The following is a 19010-nucleotide window of genomic DNA, read 5'->3' as shown; positions in this document are numbered from 1 at the left end:
TCGTCAGGACTTCCTACGCACAGTGCCCCAGCCCTGCCCCTACTTTCAGCAGAAGCACGACACCGTCTTCTAGTCCACTGTGGCAGGCACGGTGCGGACGGACCGTCCCCAGTGGTCCGTGCGGGTGCCGAGCGCAGCGAGCACTGCGGCGTCCGCCCGAGCTTCCGATTGCCCTCCAGCTCTCTGGGTGGTTCTCGAACCAGACTTCGCAGAGCCCGCGGCCTCTGGGCGGCCGCCCCTTAGGGCCTGGGCTGCACGCCGTCGCTGATTTCCCGCTAGGCTGGCTCGGAAGAACAGGCGGGGCACGTGCAGAGAGGCTGGCGAACGGGCGGTGAGCGGGGTGGGGGGTGGTGGGAAGGGGGGATGTCCCGCCTTCGGCCTGTGGCTCCCGCCGCGGGACAGCCGCCGGGCACCCGGAGCCGAGCTCCCCGGGCCAGGCCGCGCCTCCCCTCCGCCTTCCGACACCGGACCGCGCCGCGCAGGCGCCTAGATGTCGCGGCGCCCCTGGTCCTCCCGGCGCCCCGTAGCGCGCACTCCCCGGTGACACGTTTCCTTGGGGGCGTGGAGGGGGCGGGACCAGGTGGGCCGTGTGCTCTTAAAGGGACCCGGGCGCCGAGCGCGGGAGGCGGCGCCGCTGGAAGCAGCGCGGGGCGCGAGGCTCCGAACAGGTTCGCAAGGCGAATGCCGTGGGGGGGGAGGGCTAGAGGGCTCGCGAGGGGCCGGGTGGCCTGCGGGGAGCGAGGGTTGGTTTCAGGGGTCCGGGCCGCGTTCCGGGCAGAGCCCCGCTAGGGCGGGCTCGCCCGTGCCTGTGCCGCTCCCAGCTCCCGCCGCCTTGGCCGGGGCGGCCCGACTTCATTCATTCCCGACCCGGGAGCTCCGAGCTCGGCCCCCTCGGAGCCACGGCCCACATCCCAGCCCGACGCCCATCGCCTCCTCCCCTCCATTTTGCAGACTGGGAAAACCGAGGAGGCGACATCCGACCGAGGTCACTCCGTCGGTCCGGGGCGAGTTCGACCTCACCACCCTTCCTGCCTCCCGGGGCCCCTCCGCGACCACTTTTCGGGCTTCCGCGAGGCGGAGTGGGGGCGGGGGCGGTCTTGGCGTCGGGAGCAGAGTCCAGCGGGAAGCCATGGGGGGAAGGGTGAAGTGCGAGGTTGGCTGGCTGTGAACCTGGAGATCCGGATTCTAGGGCGGCTATAGTAGCTGTGTGTCCTCGGGCAAATTACTTGACCTCTCTGACCTTAGTATCCTTCTCGGTAAAGTGCCGGCACTAACACTTGCCTCATTAGGATGTTGGGGGAACACAGGGAGAAGAATGCAGAAGTGCCCGGTAGGAGCCCGCCACTCAGCAGGAGCGCAGTCAAGTGGGTGGGAGTGAATAAGCCCAGAAGGGGACTGAGGCAGCCAGGAGGAAGGCGGCTGCGGGCCAGGCCACACCGAATGAAAGGCCTCAGTGTCTGGGGTTCCCTACCCACTCCCCCTCTCCGCCCACAGAGTTTGTTCAGGGCGGAGGTGCACACCTGGCAGTGGAGTCGGGACCAGGGCCACGTCTACAGCGCCCGGCTCGGTGCCGCCTAAAGTTGGGTGGCATCCTTAGCTCCAAGCGGGCGGTGACCCAGCTGGCCCTGGCATGCATTGGTAGAGGCTGAGCCAGCCTGAATGACCTGGGGCCGGTGGGGCCCACTCCGGGACTGTGGTGCTGCAGCCCGAGTCGGGCTCCAGTGGGCCTGGCAAAGGACCCCACCCTGTGGCCAGTTGGTACATTTCCTGCTTCCTCCCAGCTGACTCTTGTGGGAGTCAGGGGAGCTGCCTGGAGCGGGAGGTATTAATCACTGGGCCACTTTACACCTAGTGATGGCAGAGAGACTGGGAAGGCCTGAATTTGAGCAGACAGAACCTCTTCCTGGGCTCTTGGGAGTCCCAGTGCTGCTGGCCGTGTGTCCTTCGGGCCAGGACTGTCTAGTCCCCAGACACCTTGGGGGCCTTAGGTTTCATCTTCTCAATCACAGGTAAATTGGGACCAGGATTGTGGTGCCCGTGCATCAGTCTCCCCACCTGTGCCACACTGTGGGCGTTTCAAATCACTCACGTAAGCCTCACACGATTGCATCATGTTTGTAGTTATCAACTCCATTTTCTAAAGATGGAAACTGAGGCAGAGAGGATAAGTGATTTCCAAGGCCTAAGGCCAGAAAGAGATGATGTCCAGACCCGGACCAGGGCTGATTCCAGATCCACCCTATTAGCTGGGACACACTACTGCCTCCCTCGGACGTTAGGCGGGTCCCTGAGTGGGCCATCTCGACCACCTCTGACACTGTGTTCTGTGCCAGGTGCGATGGCAGAGAAGGTGCTGGTGACAGGCGGCGCCGGCTACATCGGCAGCCACACGGTGCTGGAACTGCTGGAGGCCGGCTATTTGCCTGTGGTCATTGACAATTTCCATAATGCCATCCGTGGTGAGCACAGGGGTGGGGGGCTAGGGCTTTGGGCGGGGACGGAAGGAAAACCTTTTGTTCTACCTCCACCTACTAGGGGTGACAGACAGACAGACACACACACACACACACACACACATATATATATATATATATATATATATATATATATATCAGGCTAGTCCCTTGGGAACCCAGGACCCGTCTTCTCCTTTGACGGTCTCCATGTGTCCAACCAGGAAGGGGCTCCATGCCTGAGAGCCTACAGCGGGTTCAGGAGCTGACAGGCCGCTCTGTGGAGTTTGAGGAGATGGACATCTTGGACCAGGCAGCCCTACAGCGTCTCTTCAAGAAGGTCAGTGCTTGGCAGGCAGGCAGGGGGCCCTGCCAAGGGCCAGGGCCTGTGAAGCAACCTCTGACCCTGGCTTTGCACCTGCAGCATCACTTTATGGCAGTCATCCACTTTGCGGGTCTCAAGGCCGTGGGAGAGTCCGTGCAGAAGCCTCTGGATTATTACAGAGTTAACCTGACAGGAACCATTCAGCTTCTGGAGGTGAGACGTGTGGCAAGGACACGGACACCGGGAGGCCCCGGCCGGGCAGGCCACGCCAGACACGGTAGATGAGGGCCTGGGGGGCAGAGTCAGGCAGGGCCCGAGCTGTACCACCTTGGACACGTGTCCCTTTTGACTTCTCCGCCTCAGTCTCCCCATCTATAAATGGGAGCGCCCGAACCTCAGCCCCTCTCACCTGTAAAGGAGTAAGGGGGTGGGACTAAGTGCGGGGCAGAGGCCGCTGACGCCTCTCCTCCGTGAGCAGATCATGAGGGCCCACGGGGTGAAGAACCTGGTGTTCAGCAGCTCGGCTACCGTGTACGGGAATCCCCAGTACCTGCCCCTGGATGAGGCCCACCCCACAGGTGGCTGTACCAACCCCTATGGCAAGTCCAAGTTCTTCATCGAGGAAATGATCCGGGACCTGTGCCGGGCAGACAAGGTGAGGGTACCCCCTCCCCGCCCCAACACACACACACACACACACACACGCACGCTTGACCCAGCCCTGGCTCCACTCATGGACTCAGGGTCTCCCGTGAACACCCCCAGCTAGGACTCTGGAAGCTGCAGCGATTTGCCCAAAGTCACAGCACGGAGTGGGTGGGCCTGACCCCCTGCTGCTTTCCGGGGATAGAGACTAGGCCTGGGGGCGGGGGAAGCAGCTAAAGAGCTCTGGATTCGGCTTGGGCACAGCATGCGCCTCCTTCCCCATCTTCTGACCTGTGTCCCACAGACGTGGAACGCAGTGCTGCTGCGGTATTTCAACCCCATAGGCGCCCATGCCTCGGGCTGCATCGGTGAAGATCCCCAGGGCATCCCCAACAACCTCATGCCCTATGTCTCCCAGGTAAGGGAGAAGGGGAAGGTCAGGGGGTGGCCATAGGATTGAAGGGTACAACTGGTGCCAGAGGCCTGGAAAGGGCTGACCTGACCTCCACCCCAGGTGGCAATTGGGCGACGGGAGGCACTGAATGTCTTTGGCAATGACTATGACACAGAGGATGGCACAGGTGAGCCCAGGACCAGGAGGATCCAGGAGGGGGAGCCAGGGGGAGAGGGAGGTCCGACAGAGACTACACTTAACCCCCACACCCAACCACCTCCTCTGCAGGTGTCCGGGATTACATCCATGTCGTGGATCTGGCCAAGGGCCACATCGCGGCCTTGAGGAAGCTGAAGGAGCAGTGTGGCTGTCGGGTAGGGAGAAAAGGGAGAAGCGAATTTGGTGAGGGAGATGGGGTCCAGAGGGGTAGTTGGTCCACCCCCCTCCATAACCCGTTTTCCTCTCCTGGGCAGATCTATAACCTGGGCACGGGCACGGGCTATTCGGTGCTACAGATGGTCCAGGCCATGGAAAAGGCTTCCGGGCAGAAGGTAGGCCGGAACGTCACAGTGAGCTGGGCCCTTCCCACTAGCCTCCCTGACGGGGATCCCGGCGCCGCCTGGTTCCACCACCTGCCTTAGTGCTGTTAGCGCAGGGTGCCTGCACCTGCATTTCTCAGCCTGGTCGGCAGCGGGGCAGGAGGCGCCAGGGCCGGCTCAGCCAAGCTCCCGCTGCCCCTTCTCTTGCAGATCCCATACAAGGTGGTGGCACGGCGGGAAGGCGACGTGGCTGCCTGTTATGCCAACCCCAGCCTGGCCCTCAAGGAGCTGGGCTGGACAGCGGCCTTAGGGCTGGACCGGATGTGTGAGTTTTAGCCCTAACCCCTGACCCTGGGTGCTGGCCTGACCCCCGAGGCCAGGAAGGCAGGCCTGGCCAGGCCCCGGAGGCCTATGGGAAGAGGACAGGTCAGGGATGGTGGGGACAGGGGCCCGACCGGCTCAGGGGCTGGGAAGGGGCTGACTGGGTCTGGGCATGCCCACCCTGGGCCGCCCGAGGTGGCGGGAGCCCCGCATTCCGACGTGGACCCTGACCCCACACCTCCCCCCATCACAGGTGAAGATCTGTGGCGCTGGCAGAAGCAGAATCCTTCCGGCTTTGGGGCACAGGCCTGAGACCTTCTCCTGCCACGCACCAGTGAAGGAAAGAAACACCTGCTTGTTCTCCAGCCTCCGGTGGGAACCCGGGGCCTCAGCCTCCCCTACCTCAAACCCCAGACGGGCCTGCTCAGCCCACCAGGCGGGGGGCCAAGGGTTCCACTGACCAGGAGTTGGGGGTCTCTCTTTTCCACGAACCCATCAGGACCACCAGAAGCAAATGTGGGAACGAGGGCCCTGACACAGGAACTAATTTATACTGCTCTGAAAGAGATTTCTAAAGTATTTAAAATAAAAGTTTTCTAACACTGGGGCAGATTCTTGCACATGATCACTCTCTACCCCTCGGACAGAATCATCCAGCCTGAGAGTTGAAGCAATTTAATTTTATCGGAATCCAGGATACAACAAGAAAAACACCCAAAACCACATGGAGACAGAAGACGAGACACAACTCCCCCACCTCCCCCCTGGCCCTAGAGTGGGGACAACGTGGGAGTGGGACAGCGGGGGGAGACTTTGAGCCTCAGTCCAGCCCTGCAGGCTCCAGGCCTACGGGGGGGAACAGGGCAATGGGGGGGGGGGGGCGGGGAGGGGCAGGGCCCAGCCCCCACGTTTCAGGGGCCTAAGGGAAGGCCCCCCTCGAAGGACTCTGCCCCCTCACCAACACCCCTGCCCAGGGGCAGGCAGCCCACAGCAGCACGGGGGCCGGGCCATGGACACATTCATGATTGAGAAGCAGCTGGAGAGAAGGAGGAGAGACACGATTATCTGGGCAGAGTCACTGGGGGGGGGGGGGGGGAGGGTGGAGTGGTAGGTGGGGCCCGGGAGGGCCCCATGGGCCAAACCCTGAGGTCACAGGAGGGGGCCCAAAGCGGGGCTAGTGAGTGAGGTCCTGAGTGAGTGGGTCAGCGGCCGGGCCCCTTTCTCCCGCTGCCTACAGCCCCTCCAATACTGCTGCCGGGGGGGGGGCCCACCTCCGGGGAAATGGGAGAAGAGGGTGGCCCACCCCTGCTGCAGACAGCCAGGTGGCTGAGGCCAGGGAGGCAGGCCTGGCCAGGCCTGGGCCCGCCTGCCCCAGAGGCCTATGGGAAGAGGACGGGTCAGGGATGGTGGGGACGGGGGCTCGACCGGCTCAGATCCGAGATGGCGCCGCGCGTGCTGCGTCCCCCAGGAGCTGGGGTCCTGCGCTGGGGGCCAGCGACTCTGGTTAGACAGGAGGCAGCAGCTTCTCAAGAAACTCCTTCACGGCTGCCATCTCCTGGGGGTGAGGAGGGATCGTGAGGGGCTCCCAGCCGGAGGGAGGAGGGAGGAGGGAGGGGTGGGGTGGGAAGTGGTCCCCCATCACCGACCTGAGGGCAGGAGCTGTGCATGACACCTGGGTACGTCTTGAACTGGACCCTGGCGGGTGTGACGACGGACCGAAGCTTCTCGGCCGTCAGGGCCCCAAACCGTACTGGAACCATGGGGTCCAGCTCCCCGTGGCACTGCAAGATGGCCAGGTCCTTGGCACTGCCATTGGCTGCCTGTGGGCCAGACGGGGCTCTGAGGGCAAAGCCAGTGTTCGGCACGGTCCCCGAGCCGCGAGGAGACCCAAAGGGCAGGAGGGGACTCGTGGAGACACTCACCTGGGGGAAGGCCCGATGCAGAGGCAGCCAGCAGCTCAATGCCACGATGCCAGCCAGGGGGTGGGGACAGGTAAGGGCCGTGTAGAGGGACAGGGCCCCACCCTGGAGGGAGGAGAGAATGACAGGTCATGAGGGCACAGCTCTCCTACCACCCCCCACCCCTCGCTCTCCCCTCACCTGTGAAAAGCCTCCCAGGACGATTCGATTGGCAGGGATCCCATTCTTCATCTCGTGTTCAATCAAGGCCTTGACTGGGGGGAGGGGGCATGACTGGGTGGGGGGAAAGCTGCTGGAGGGGCCCAGGGAAGGGAGCCAGATGCTGCCCAGCGCTCTCCTGGGGGGCCGGTGGGGGAGGAGGGGGCTGCTGAGGAGGGACCGGGGCCTTACTGTTCTCTGCTGCCTTCTTGATGCCGGCCTCGTCCTCTGGGGCATCAGGACTCAGCCCCATTAGGTCAAACCTGAGGGAGGAGAGGCGTTGGCAGCTACTGGAAGACCCTGGCCAGCCCCCTGCAGCTGTCTCAGCAGCCATCCCTGCCCCTGCAACTCACCAGGAGGGCATCACCATCTTCATGTTGAGCGTCACAGGGATCCGGGGTCTGGGGAGGGGCGGCGAGAAGGGCCATCGCGCTCAGAAGGGTGAGGGAGCCACAGCAGAGAGCCGGGAGGGGGCAGAGTAGCCCCCGGGGGGGGGGGGGGGGCCCTCCCAGCAGGCAAGGCCTGTGTTTAAGGTGTTGCCAGGCAACCTGCCACGTGGGGCCGGAGGCTGGGGCTGGGGCATCAGCAGACAAGCAGAGCCCGACACACGGCGTGACGGGGTTCCACCTCGGTCGGTGAGTACTTGGGGAAGGGGCACAGGAGGCCCCTGGGTCTAGGAGGCCTTAGGGCTGGGGGCTGGGGCCGCGGGCTCCACGGGAGTGAAGGCTGAAAACGGCACTTCCGACTGCCCTGGGCCCGGGCCCAGGGCGCAGCTGGCAGGAGACAACAGGCCTGGGACCACAGGACCACCCCCCAGCTTATCCCCATCCTCAGCCCCTCCCTTGCTGGGGTGACACTCACGCATGGGGACAGATGTACTTGACGTGAGGGAGCCGGATGGTGGAGAGGGCGTCAGCCCAGCTGTGCCTGTAGGAAGGAAGGGAAAAAAGGCACCGATGTGGGGAGGGAGAAAGGAGGGCACGGGCCTCTCTGATCCTGCCCACCGGGCCCTTCCCCACCCTCCCAAAGGACACCCCCTCTCCAGCTCACTTACCCTGTGTCTCCAAGTCCATGCAAAAAAATAACCTGGAAGAGGGTGAGACATGGGGAGGTGGAAAGAGGGCAGTCACCCCCTGCTCTCATTCCCCCTCTGTCCTCCAACTTCTGGCCGCCCTCTCACCCCCGAGGGCCTAGGGGGAAGTCCAGGAGCAGCCAAACAGATGATTACCTCGCTGCCGCCTGGCTTCAGGCTGCTCCCTTCTCCGCACTGCACCTCCATCTTTCCCACACGCCCCCTCCAGCCAGTTACCGGCAGCGGCCGGCCTGGGGGCTGCCCAGGGTGGGAGAGGACCCTTACCGCAGCCGTTTCCCGCTCAGCTCCAGACACAGTGGCAGCATCGGTGAGCAGGGGCACAGACATGGTGTTACCACACATACACTGCAGGGCTCCACGGCTGGGGCCTGTGCAAATTCGAGGGAGCGGTCAAGAGCAAGGGAGAGACTCCTGACACAGGAGAAGAGCCTCAAACCCAGGGCCCACTCAGGCCGTCAACCCCCCCAAAGCACCCCGGGTTCTGTCCTGGCCACAAAGAAAAGGCAGGAAAGAAGTCTCGGGCCACAGGGGGTAGGAAGTTTGCCTCTACTCCAGGCTGAAAAGCAGAGGCGCTACCCTAGCGTCCCCGGTTCTGGTCCACCCCTTAGCCTGAGCTTGCTGGAGAGGGGCAGAAGTAGGGCTTAGGGACCCTGCGGGAGGGGAGGGGCAGGGCATCCCCTGCTGTCGTCCCCCCACTAACTGCCTCCTCCCTGCTTTCCAATCATCATGCCTCTAATAGAGCCCCTGGTCCCCTCCTCCCCAACTCTCAGCCCTACTGGGAAACGAAGGGGGGGGGGGGGGCAAATGCCAGAAAAATATGCTTGCAGCCCCTACCCCCAACCGTCCCACACATTTTCTCCCACCTCTCTCCCATCCAGCCCCCACCCAGCCTTCACAAGCAGTTTCCGGCTCAGCCGTTCGCAGAGCCCCCGGGGGGGCTGCCCAGGTCTCCAGAAGGCGCACGAACTCCCGTCCACCAGCCGCAACTGGCGCCCCACGCCCCGCTGAACGGTGCTCCCTGCTGCTACTGCCCCTGAATCCAACCGGGTCCCCCGGTTTGACCATGCTCTGGGGCTCCCAAACACACGAAAGAATGTAAGGCTGGCGGGCTCCTCCCCGTCCTTAGCATCCTCCAAAGTCCCCAGCAGCTTGTGCAACCTGTCCCTAAACGCCTGCCCTTCCCAGCGGCGCCCACCCCTCCCACCTTCCCACTGGCTTCAACCTTCCATCTCTGACCCTGAGTGCACCTCTCCACGTGGGATCCCTCACCTCTGACCCTGGGGTCCCTCTTCCCACATGGGAGATGCACGTTTCGTCCTAAGCTGGGATTCCCTTCCCTCCTCACTGGGAGACTTCCACCTCTCACCCCAGGGTCCCCTCTCTCAAAGTAATGCCTTCCCCGCTGACCAGGGAAGGGAGCTCCCCACGGTAACAAGTTCCACTCTAATCCCGGCTCTCCCACTCCCTACACTGGGAATGTCTGTTCTGACCAAGGGTCGCCCCCTTCTCACAGTGACATTTTCTACCTTGACCCAGGACCCTCTCTTGTCCACAAAGGATTGTTCTACTTTTGACCCTGTGGAGCCCCCACCCCACAATGAGATCTTCCACTTCAGCCCTAAGTCCCTCCCGTCATAGCCCGGCCGCCTTCTCTCCCCTCTCTCCCCCCAAAGTCCCCAGGACTGGCCAGCGCCTCTTCGCACCTCACTCCCCACCCCCATCCCTCACAACTGCGGTCCCCTCCCCACTCTCCGGGACCCCCGCGGTGCTCCGATCTCCCCCTCTCCCCCCCACCCCCGTGCCCTCCCTCCGCCGGCTGGCCCCGGACGAGGGTACCTCCACTCCCTGGGGGTTTCGAGACCTCTCGGGCGATTCTCCTCTTTCTCCTGCACAGACACACTCTCTTCCCCCTCGGCCGCCCCCGCCGGAACTTCCGTTCGAGTCCCGGGAACCCAGCCATCGCGCTGCCGGAAGTAGCCTGGCCAGCAGTACGGAACCCGGAAGTGGGCGTCGGCGATCCGCCAGATAGAAGCTGCCATGTTGGATACGGTGGGGCCACTCCCCGTAATGAAGCCACGGAGTTACCTGCGGAATCTAGACAGCGCGTCGGTAGTCCCCGCTTGCTACCGCCGCCCGTGCGCCTCCTGGAGGAAAGCTATCCGGAAGGAGAGGCATACCTCTCCTAGCACAGTTTCCCACCTCCCGGCCTTCACGGGTGGCACTTCACCGTGGTCTTGGATATCCACCACTGACCTCAACGCCCTGTTTCTGGATGGAATCATCCTCAGAATGATCCAGGACGTATCATACACTGGAGGGATGGAATCATACACTTAAGACAACCTTAGAGACCGTCTAGTCCTCCAGTCTTACTCTAAAGATGAGGAAACTCCCGCTCAGAGCGGGGAAGGAAACAGCGATCTCAGGACAACACTAACGCTGCCTCTCTGCACCTGCTTCCGGAGCTATAAAACACGGTGATAACCACTACCCTGCCTCCTTCACAGCTTTGTTGTTAGGCTCAAACGAGGTCGTGTGGAAATGCTTTATACACTGTAAAATTACAGTGTGAGGATGTAATGACCAAAAAGGACCCTGGGAAAACACAGGTTACATCAGGACAGCTGGACAGGCATTGGCAGCGTTGTCTTAGCTCTGCCCCCCACAAGCAATGCCATGCAGACGGTGCACAAAATACCATCAATGAGCTCCAGTTGTTAAGAACAAAAAAGGCTTCATGTTGTTCCCATTTGCTCCTTGCTGCACTGACAAAGTGGAAATGGGTTCAGGGTCCACAGAAAAGCTGGAAAGGGAGGCAAACTGAGTCGAAGGCCACATCCCTAAGAGAACACATAGTTACCTGCAAACAGGAGATGAGTGACACTGGTACCTAAGCAGCTTAGGACTCATTCTCCCAGCATAACCTACAGTTTTTCTTTGAACTGAAAGAACACTGTAAACCTGGGAACTCAAAGCACTTTTCCCAGGCTGAGAGGCAGTTTGGTTTTAGTGTTCAAAGGGTCACAAAGAGCCTAAAACACCAGGATTCTGAGCAGGAAATCTTTGAGTCCTGAGAAGTGCAACAAGCCGAAGACCCAGACTAGATGTCAGAAAGGAAGAAGTGCACGGAGACCACGTAACTGCCCCCCACATAGGATCCCTGCTAGGTCTGCTTATGCAAGAGTAAACAATTCCTCCTATACTACACCCCCAATCGCCTGAGATCCTGGGGCCCTTCTTCACATCCTGGAACAGATTCTTCAGAGTGAAGCTTCATATTCAGAAACCCAGTCCCAGTGGCTACCTGTGATTAGATTTTAATTAGTGGAATTAATGAAGAGATAGTCTGCTCTAAGATTTCTAACTTTACTCTTCCCCCTACTCCAAATTTAAAGACATAGCCTATATTTTTATCTCCAAAATGATCCAACTGAAATAAAGAGGCTGTGGCTGACGAGTAGGTCCCTTAGTGCATCAATAATCGTGTTTGCACTCTGGGTGATTTCAGGATTCATTTTAGAAATCTTGAGGCTTGACAAAACGGTGGTGGCAGGCTTTCCGTTGGACAGGCTGGAGAAACAGTGTGGGCCAACACTTTCAGGAGAATTCTCTCAAGAGGATCAGGTTCAACACTGATTCCCATTATCCACTGTTTCTATTTTCTACAAAGGAGAGAATACTGACCATCTCCGATCTTATTTTAGATATTTAAATTCTCTCCAACTGCTGTCTTAACAAAATTGAAGTCCAAAGTCTTGAGTCTGCCGTGTGCTGTTCACTTACTCTCCTTACTCTCGTTTCTTCTGGTGAGTTCCAGAATCTGTTCTCCCTTGTCTTTGTAAATGTCACTCAAGTTACTTCCTCTCATGAGAAATGGGACATCAGTTTGTAACTTCACCTTCCTCTTTACAAAGTGTGGGTGGGTGGGTGTAGGAGTGTTTTTAGTCCACTGTATCTTTCCCGGAGAAATGATCTAGTCTTGAATATATATCACTGTGGCACTTATGATCTACCTAGTACAAAACAACAACAAATTTCAAAGTTCCACACAGTTCCTGTGAAGTAAAAGTTTCATCAGTACTGCCAAGAAATCAAAAGAATATACAAACATGAAGTCCGGCAAAGATTTATTAGGAAGCTTATTAGTTACGGTGAATAAAAAGCCATGAACAGAAAAACTGAGATCTCCAATTTCTGGCACTGCGCTTATGACACTAGTTAGAGGCTAATAAACATTAAAGATGTCCCAAGGGGAATCTTACCTAAGTCCCAACCTTATCCAACCAGGATAACTCACAAACACAGAAATGATGCCCATGCTCTCCCCAGACTGCTTACCTAGGCAGTAGAAAGACCTTCTCCTCAAGCTATTAAGCATCATCAGGACATTCCTGCTCTCCTAGCTACCATGGGACACTAGTACATGACAGACAACTCCAAGCCGGGCAACTTGACAAGAATGCTGAACGCTGACAGGAAGAAGGAGCAAGCAGGGACAAGTATTTCTAGTTGGAGACCCTCCTGATGGCTAATAGAAACGCAATGCTGAGGCTTCAGAAAGTTTACTGCAGCCCAGGAAACAGTTTCCATGTTTAAAAAAAACAAGTCACACAAAAATCCTGCCACAAAGCAACAAGACGCTTGGGATCCCATGGCCACACTGACTGGAAAGGCAGGCATCATCCAATGACTGCCAGATGCTGACCAGTCCAAGACTCAATTCCTAGGCCCTAGAGAACCACGACTGTCCCTCAGCACCCACACAACCCTCCCCGGTGGTGTGGTATCTTCCATAGGCCAGGTTTCTGCAGCAAAAGCCCCAAAGACACAGCCTGGCAGAGGCTGTGGCGCCAGCTCTCTCCGGAACCCCATCTCTTTGTCCTCCCCAACAGGATGCTGCACGTCTTCACTGACACAGCGCCTCTGTGGGAGCCCTGGCCAGCCTTAGGAAATGAAGTGTGTCTGTGGGGTAACCTGATGGACCCTGTGGTCTGCTGGGTTGGCTGAGGCTTCATAATTGCAGATGGTCACCTCGTGTCGTCGAAGCTGCAAGAAAAGTGAGAGGCTGGGTCAGCTGGCCATTTCCCAGACCATACAGTGGAGTCGTCCTTACTCAGGTTCATTTCTGGAAGCCATCTCTTCCCCCTGCTGATACAATCATCCTAGGAAGACTGCAAAGACCATTATCAATGATTCACCCCATAACTTAGAAGATTCATTCCCCCACTATAATGGTGCCACCATGAGAAGAGGACCTTGTCTATCTTATCATCTTCTCTCTGGTTCCTGACACAAGAAAGGTCATCAAAAATGGTGGATAAAGAAAAGCACCTTAAAGTGAAAAAAATGAATTGGTGTCAATTGGGCTACTTCAACTCCGTTAAAAATACGGACAGCCTGGGGCGCCTGGGTGGCTCAGTCGGTTAAGCATCCGACTTCAGCTCAGGTCATGATCTCGCGGTCCGTGAGTTCGAGCCCCGCGTCGGGCTCTGTGCTGACAGCTCAGAGCCTGGAGCCTGTTTCAGATTCTGTGTCTCCCTCTCTCTGACCCTCCCCCGTTCATACTCTGTCTCTCTCTGTCTCAAAAATAAATAAACGTTAAAAAAAAAAAAAAAATACGGACAACCTGCCAAAGGAGATGGACAGTGTACAGTAACGAAACCAAGAAAAATTATAAACAGACTGGGAGCAAGCAGCGTCTCACCTGCTCTCTTTCCTTTCCCTAAAGCGCCCATATGGCAACACACAGATATACACACACATATGCATATATACTGGGGGGCCAGGAATTCCTGCCCCTTCTTACCTCAGTCCACTCTCCTCTTAAGCCAATATACAAGACCTTTGTGGTATCAGCTCCAAAGTTTTTTGAAATATGAATCGAAAGATGATAGACATTTGAAAAACGAGAAATTCTAGAGAATGAAAGGGATGGGGAGAGAAGACACAGGTTAGAGTTCAATGAATATCTCACCACCGGCTCAGAAACAATTCTAACTCTAACTTGTGGTAACACCCGGGCAAATGTCAGAGAACACTCTGGGCTCTTAGGTCTCACTCTTCCCTTTTGGATAAGCAATCGATTCAGTACACACTGCCTGAGCATCTGCCAGATCCTGCCCAAGGCAGTAAGAATAGAAAAATGAGTCAATGCTGCCCTGCCCTCAAGGAGCAGGAATGAGAAATGCTGTATGATCAAGCAGCGATTCTAATGCAAGTTCAGTGCCGATCTCACCGACCTTACCATTAGGAAAAAGAGAGCCAGTGAAGAGCTAAAGTGGTCATGTGTAACTCGGCCTGTTGTAAGCCCACTGTGCAAAGAGGAATTCTGAAAACATCTTTCCTAAGACCACCCTAGGAGCTCACTCAGATCTGTCAACTGCTTACAAGTGCAACAGGCCTATGGCTTGCACTGCATCTCTGCCAAAAATTGACCAAGCTGAGGACCAAGCTTCCCTCCACTGTTTTAACTAGTTTCTGATGTTAAGAAAGTAGGAGATGGGCCAAAATTAAACTGCAAGCTCAGTAAGTGCTAATGCATATATATGTTCACTGCAAATGAACACCTGCTGTTCCTCAGAAGCCAGAGAATGGAAACAGGTTCAGTGCTTACTTTGTAGCATACTCTAATTCTCCCGTAAGATCCCGATTCAGACTAAAGGTCTGATCTGGCTCCCTGTCTGTATCATCAAAGGACATCTGTGGAATGTTTTTGTACCTGAGAAAGGAAAGGGAAGAAAAATCAAGAATGTGCATTATCATATTTTTCAGTTTTTCAAAACTGCCTATTGACTCAACTGCCTTCAGTTCTATCAAAAGAAGATCAAATTTTAGGAATGGCATTTTACTGGCATTTATACACAAATATCTTTAAACCAGCAGGAAAAGAGCTGAGAACTGCAACATAAGCCAGTGGCATCTTTGAGTGGGTTAAGATCACATGAGAAGCAATATACAAAGAGAAGGCTCAAACCAGGTCACACGCAGCAAATGCATGGAGAAAATCAGCAACTCAGCACATTCACACCAAGCTGAGGAGGTTAAACAAAACAGCTTACTCATGGGAGAAAAATAGTTTGGCAGAAACACATTAAACACAGCTAAGAGAGAAGAGCAGGTAACTTAACACTCAAGCAACTTTTGTGTTCAAAATTACCCTATACATAGAGTCGTCTTACAGTTCTTTAAACACATAGTATCTGCGGGTTTCCATTTTGAAAAGAGCACAAAAGGCTGCCAACTCACAATGGGCTTTGGAAAGTCAAGTAAAACTGCTAATGAAGAAATAAATTTTTCAAAGAAATATCTTAGAAACAGCTGTCTCCTCTATAACTCACAGATTCTAAAGACCTGCGCCACACCCCCACCATCTCCACACCCACACAGAAGGGGCCTAGATATTGGCGGCAGGAAAACGCACGTAATTTAAGAAAGCAAGTGTTTGCTTCAAAGTGTTTCTAAGAATGATGCACAGAATAATAATAGTGAACATTTATGAGCAGCATTATGAGAGGCAGAGTAGCACTGTAGTTAAAAGCAGTGTCTCTGGAGCCAGACTTCCTAGGCTTAAAGCCTGGCTCTGTCACTTACCCGCTGTATAATTTTGGACAAGTGATTTAACCTCTCTGTATCTGTTTCCTCATGTATAAACTGAGGATGGCAACAGTACATATCTGATACAGTGATGAGATTAAACTGAATCACTTTTAAGATACATATACTTAAAAATTTTTACTATGGGAAATGTCAAATTATACACAGAGAGAAAAATACAATTACTCTATCTCCATTTATCACTCAGCTTCAATAATGAACATTATGCCTATTTCCTATCACCCCCATTTTGTTTGTGCTTGATATTTTAAAGCAATCTGAAACATTTCACTTCACTCACATGTTAGTACATATTTCTAAAAAGCAAAGACTTCTTAAAATACCACTGTTAAAAAGTGAGATCACTTTACAAAAATTAACAATTCCTTAACAACATCTAACACCTAGTCTGTGTTCAAATTTCATTAAGTACCAATTTAACTTTTCCAGATGTGTCAGTGGCATGTCATAGTTGAATAGGCAATATTTTTTCTTTATTAATGGTGTATAAGATAATTACATCAATGATATCTTAGATTCGATAAAGTGTAATACAGGTAAAGTGTTTAGATGTGAGGTCTTATGTTAAGTATTTGTACCTGCCCTCCCAAAACTGGGCATTTATTAAGTTCCAGACTTCTTCTAAGCTCTTTACATGTTATAGATCATTTAATTCTCTCTACAGTCTTACGAAGTTCCTACTATTACTGTTGTCATTTTACATATGAGAGCACAGAGATAAAGAGAAGGTAAGTAATGCCCCACAGTCATGGAGCCAGCAAGTGGTACAGACAGAACTGGAACCCAAGCAGTTTATTCCAGAGCCCCCTCTTAACCACAATGCAACATGGATTTCTAGTTTTCTCAAGCCAGTCCATCTCCCCAGTAAACAAGTCTCCAAAACCATCAACTCAAATGTACTGTTCCCTTAAAATGATTACATATGTGGGTTTGCTTTCAAATTTATGTTTCTAACATTCAAAAAGTGTGAATTTCTTAAATTTCTCATTTAAACGTTTTCAGAAGAAATTCTTTAAAATGTAAAGTTCTTCTGGTATTTGTTTCTCCAGCACTCAAAAGTTTGCCCCTTCTTTTAGGAAGGCTGTGCTGGAATAAGGCAAGCTGTCAAATAAGGGGCACCAGCCCTGGTGGCAACAGATTCCTGTACCGCAAGAGGCCTACGGAACTTTGCTCGCTAAAGGGCATGCACACTCCAATGGAGTAATTCCATGTAAACAAAACACACGCAAAGATTTTTAACTGTGTGAAATAACAAGGGTAAATTTGGAAACTAACCCCAGGAGTAGAAACCATAAAGACCATTTGAGATCTGCAGCTGGGTTACTAAGGAAACTGCAAAGTCATCAACAATTGGCATTTATAGGATGCTCTCTGGATGAATGGTTGGCACAGCAAAAGCATTTTGAAAAGACACAAGCTGTTGGCCTTAAAGACACTTAATCTAAAAAAGTCGTTAATTCAGGAAGAGATAAGTGTATTCTGATGCAGAACAAGATCAAGATTTTTAAGAGGGGGAGGAGGGGATATTTAACCCAGTAGAAAACAAAAAAAAAGGGGGGGATCATTCTGGAATAAAGTGCTACCAGAGAAAAGAGAACTCCGAGGCTTCTTGAAGGCCTTGCCACTTACAGTCTCATCTCAGAGGGGTGTGAGTCATCGTCCTCTCCCATTATAATGATGCCTTTGAGCTTGACATTGCCTGTAAATCTGCCAGGATGCAAAAGAAGTTGTCAACCTGGGTTTGAACTTCTGCTTAGCTGCGTGACCCCAGGCAAGACCCTTCCCCTTCCTGGGTTGCAGGTGACTCATGTGTCAGACTTGTACCAGAAAATTTCTAAGATCCTGTCTGCCTCTGGCATCCTGCAATTCTAAGAAAGTTACCACGGCTTCTCAGTTATCTTTCAACCGAAACATCTTTACGCGTTCCTCCTCAAACCCACCACACTGTAATCTCCCCCATTTCTAGAAACAGATGTGTGCTCTTGACACAACCAGTGAGTGAATCGTGATAAGGATTCTGGGTACAGCCTATCTAGCCTGAGGCAAACACCAAGGAGGTACTTACGGAATATTAAACAGAAGCTCTTCATCTGCATCACTTTCAACAAACTGGAGGGGATGGGGAATGGGGAGGAGAAAGCAACAAATATTTGCTGAGAGCCTACAATTTTAGGCGTCTTCCACCCTGTTCTACAACTGGGAGTGCAATGCAAATAAATAGTCGACCTCCCTCGGTTTTTCAGCACTTACTGCCTTGACGCTAACAAAAGTCTACAGGCCATCCTCTCAGAGGGTTCTTAAATGGGGAGCCCATGAATGAACCTCCAGGCTCGGCGAGCCTGAAACTGTGTGCAAAAGTATGTGCCTATGGGGTCCACAGCTTTTAAATGGCTCTGTGACCCCGCAACGGTAAAGGCTCTAGATAGGATAACACGCTTCATCTGCCTACGCTGTCTCTGGTCTTCATCAGGTGATATGATCAGGCAGCCACTGGGACTGGTAGTCAAACAGTAGAGAAAACGCCCTACAGCCATCCTCCCGAAAGCCCTGGAAGAGAACGTCGGCTTCGTAAAGCCAAAGCGCCCCTCTCCCTCTCCGGGCCTCAGTTCCTCTACCTGCAAAACAGGGAGACTCGACGCTGTTTCCCTCCCCAGGGGCGGGCAGGTGACAGGCACGGGAAAGCGCTTGGCAAGCGGGCTGTCGTTATTTTTAACAGCAGGACTGAGGCCGACAGAGCAGTCGGGAGGCCTGAGGCCCCGCGCGGGTCCCCGCCTCGCCCGCCCGCCCCAGGCCCCGAAAGGCCCACCTTGGAGCGGTCGGTCCGCTCCTCCCACGGCTTGAAGACGCCGCGGCCGCTGCCCTCGCGACTCTCGTTGAGGCACTGCAGCCGCTCCAGGTCGATGCGCAGGTACAGGCCGTAGGCCAGGCCGCGCTGTTCGGGCGGCTCCTCCCGCTCGGCGGCGCAGCGACAGCCGCCCCCGCCGTGGCTGTGGCCGTGCGACATGGCGACGCCGCCGTCCGCGCGTCCCCTCGGCCCTGCCGCCGCCGCCGCCCGCGCCGCGCCGCGCCGCGCCGCGCTCGCTCTGCTCGGCTCCGCCGCTAAGCGCACCGCGGCCGCCGCGTCGTAAAAGGCGCCCCTGTGCGGCGCATGCGCCCGGGGCCCGGGCGGGGGGGGGGGGGGAGGGGGAGGGGGCGTGGCTCGGCGAGGGCTTGACTTTCGATAAGCGCTTCCAGGTGCAAGGGAGTTTCTGTTGACTCAGGTCCGGAGTCCGCGGTCCTGTTGCTCTCCCCGCTTCCCAGGTGTGGAAACTGAGGCGCAGAGAGATGAGGCTCGTGTTCCAGTAAATGATGGGGCTGGAATTCGAATCCTCTTCCCCATTAGGCTAAAGGCTGTGCTCTTTTACCACCAACGTTTTGAGGGAGCTGGTCGCAGAAAGCGTGTGCAGCGATAAGGTCCTGAAGGGCTGGGAGCACAACGTTATAGCTGCTTCCCACGTGCACGTGTAGGC

The 19010-nt window shown here is 55.3% G+C and overlaps 3 protein-coding genes and 1 long non-coding RNA gene across 7 annotated transcripts; 2 read left to right on the top strand and 2 right to left on the bottom strand.

Moving 5' to 3' along the window:
- The first annotated feature begins 235 nt into the window (after positions 1 to 235).
- Positions 236 to 5290, top strand: GALE (UDP-galactose-4-epimerase). 4 transcript variants are annotated; one of them, XM_042994584.1, is made up of 11 exons: positions 236 to 331; positions 2334 to 2459; positions 2678 to 2793; positions 2878 to 2991; positions 3257 to 3433; positions 3728 to 3841; positions 3938 to 4004; positions 4106 to 4191; positions 4291 to 4368; positions 4567 to 4681; positions 4931 to 5290. In XM_042994584.1, the coding sequence occupies exons 2-11, from the start codon at positions 2339 to 2341 to the stop codon at positions 4987 to 4989; spliced, it is 1047 nt and encodes a 348-aa protein (XP_042850518.1). In that variant the 5' UTR covers positions 236 to 331; positions 2334 to 2338; the 3' UTR covers positions 4990 to 5290. The 4 variants fall into 4 exon arrangements, with proteins under 4 accessions (XP_042850518.1, XP_042850516.1, XP_007083754.1 ...); XM_042994582.1 differs by lacking the exon at positions 236 to 331 and adding an exon at positions 599 to 668; XM_007083692.3 differs by lacking the exon at positions 236 to 331 and adding an exon at positions 720 to 985.
- A 46-nt stretch (positions 5291 to 5336) lies between these two features.
- On the bottom strand, positions 5337 to 9946 carry LYPLA2 (lysophospholipase 2). The gene is made up of 10 exons (XM_042994592.1): positions 9724 to 9946; positions 8152 to 8255; positions 7849 to 7880; positions 7656 to 7721; positions 7148 to 7195; positions 6987 to 7057; positions 6777 to 6850; positions 6600 to 6701; positions 6324 to 6497; positions 5337 to 6232 (listed from the first exon to the last, which is right to left on the bottom strand). Exons 1-10 carry the CDS (start codon positions 9845 to 9847, stop codon positions 6182 to 6184), a joined length of 846 nt encoding a protein of 281 aa, XP_042850526.1. The 5' UTR covers positions 9848 to 9946; the 3' UTR covers positions 5337 to 6181.
- Positions 7202 to 9862, top strand: LOC122240940. Its single transcript, XR_006220752.1, has 3 exons — positions 7202 to 7429; positions 8766 to 8982; positions 9782 to 9862. It is a non-coding gene; the product is annotated as an uncharacterized LOC122240940 (long non-coding RNA).
- Positions 9947 to 11997: 2051 nt separating the features above from the next.
- On the bottom strand, positions 11998 to 18557 carry PITHD1 (PITH domain containing 1). Its single transcript, XM_042994593.1, has 6 exons — positions 18308 to 18557; positions 17567 to 17610; positions 17131 to 17208; positions 14501 to 14605; positions 13694 to 13802; positions 11998 to 12933 (listed from the first exon to the last, which is right to left on the bottom strand). Exons 1-6 carry the CDS (start codon positions 18503 to 18505, stop codon positions 12832 to 12834), a joined length of 636 nt encoding a protein of 211 aa, XP_042850527.1. The 5' UTR covers positions 18506 to 18557; the 3' UTR covers positions 11998 to 12831.
- Positions 18558 to 19010: the final 453 nt, after the last annotated feature.

This window comes from Panthera tigris, chromosome C1 (assembly GCF_018350195.1).
Source record: "Panthera tigris isolate Pti1 chromosome C1, P.tigris_Pti1_mat1.1, whole genome shotgun sequence".
Taxonomy (NCBI): domain Eukaryota; kingdom Metazoa; phylum Chordata; class Mammalia; order Carnivora; family Felidae; genus Panthera; species Panthera tigris.
The sequence above is the reverse complement of the archived record's forward strand: the minus strand, read 5'-3'. Positions and strand labels throughout refer to the sequence as shown.

What these genes read in the sequence shown, in the direction of transcription:
- GALE (XM_042994584.1), top strand. Translation starts at nt 2,339, where the DNA reads ATGGCAGAGAAGGTGCTGGTGACAGGCGGCGCCGGCTACATCGGCAGC. An exon ending in GAACCATTCAGCTTCTGGAG is followed by an intron (nt 2,992 to 3,256) that starts GTGAGACGTGTG and finishes CTCCGTGAGCAG; the next exon opens with ATCATGAGGGCCCACGGGGT. An exon ending in TCATGCCCTATGTCTCCCAG is followed by an intron (nt 3,842 to 3,937) that starts GTAAGGGAGAAG and finishes CCTCCACCCCAG; the next exon opens with GTGGCAATTGGGCGACGGGA.
- LYPLA2 (XM_042994592.1), bottom strand. Translation starts at nt 9,847, where the DNA reads ATGGCTGGGTTCCCGGGACTCGAACGGAAGTTCCGGCGGGGGCGGCCG. An exon ending in TGCATCGGGCCTTCCCCCAG is followed by an intron (nt 6,498 to 6,599) that starts GTGAGTGTCTCC and finishes TCTGGCCCACAG; the next exon opens with GCAGCCAATGGCAGTGCCAA. An exon ending in TGCACAGCTCCTGCCCTCAG is followed by an intron (nt 6,233 to 6,323) that starts GTCGGTGATGGG and finishes CCTCACCCCCAG; the next exon opens with GAGATGGCAGCCGTGAAGGA.
- PITHD1 (XM_042994593.1), bottom strand. Translation starts at nt 18,505, where the DNA reads ATGTCGCACGGCCACAGCCACGGCGGGGGCGGCTGTCGCTGCGCCGCC. An exon ending in AGCGGACCGACCGCTCCAAG is followed by an intron (nt 17,611 to 18,307) that starts GTGGGCCTTTCG and finishes CATCCCCTCCAG; the next exon opens with TTTGTTGAAAGTGATGCAGA. An exon ending in GAGCTTCTGTTTAATATTCC is followed by an intron (nt 17,209 to 17,566) that starts GTAAGTACCTCC and finishes GCATCCTGGCAG; the next exon opens with ATTTACAGGCAATGTCAAGC.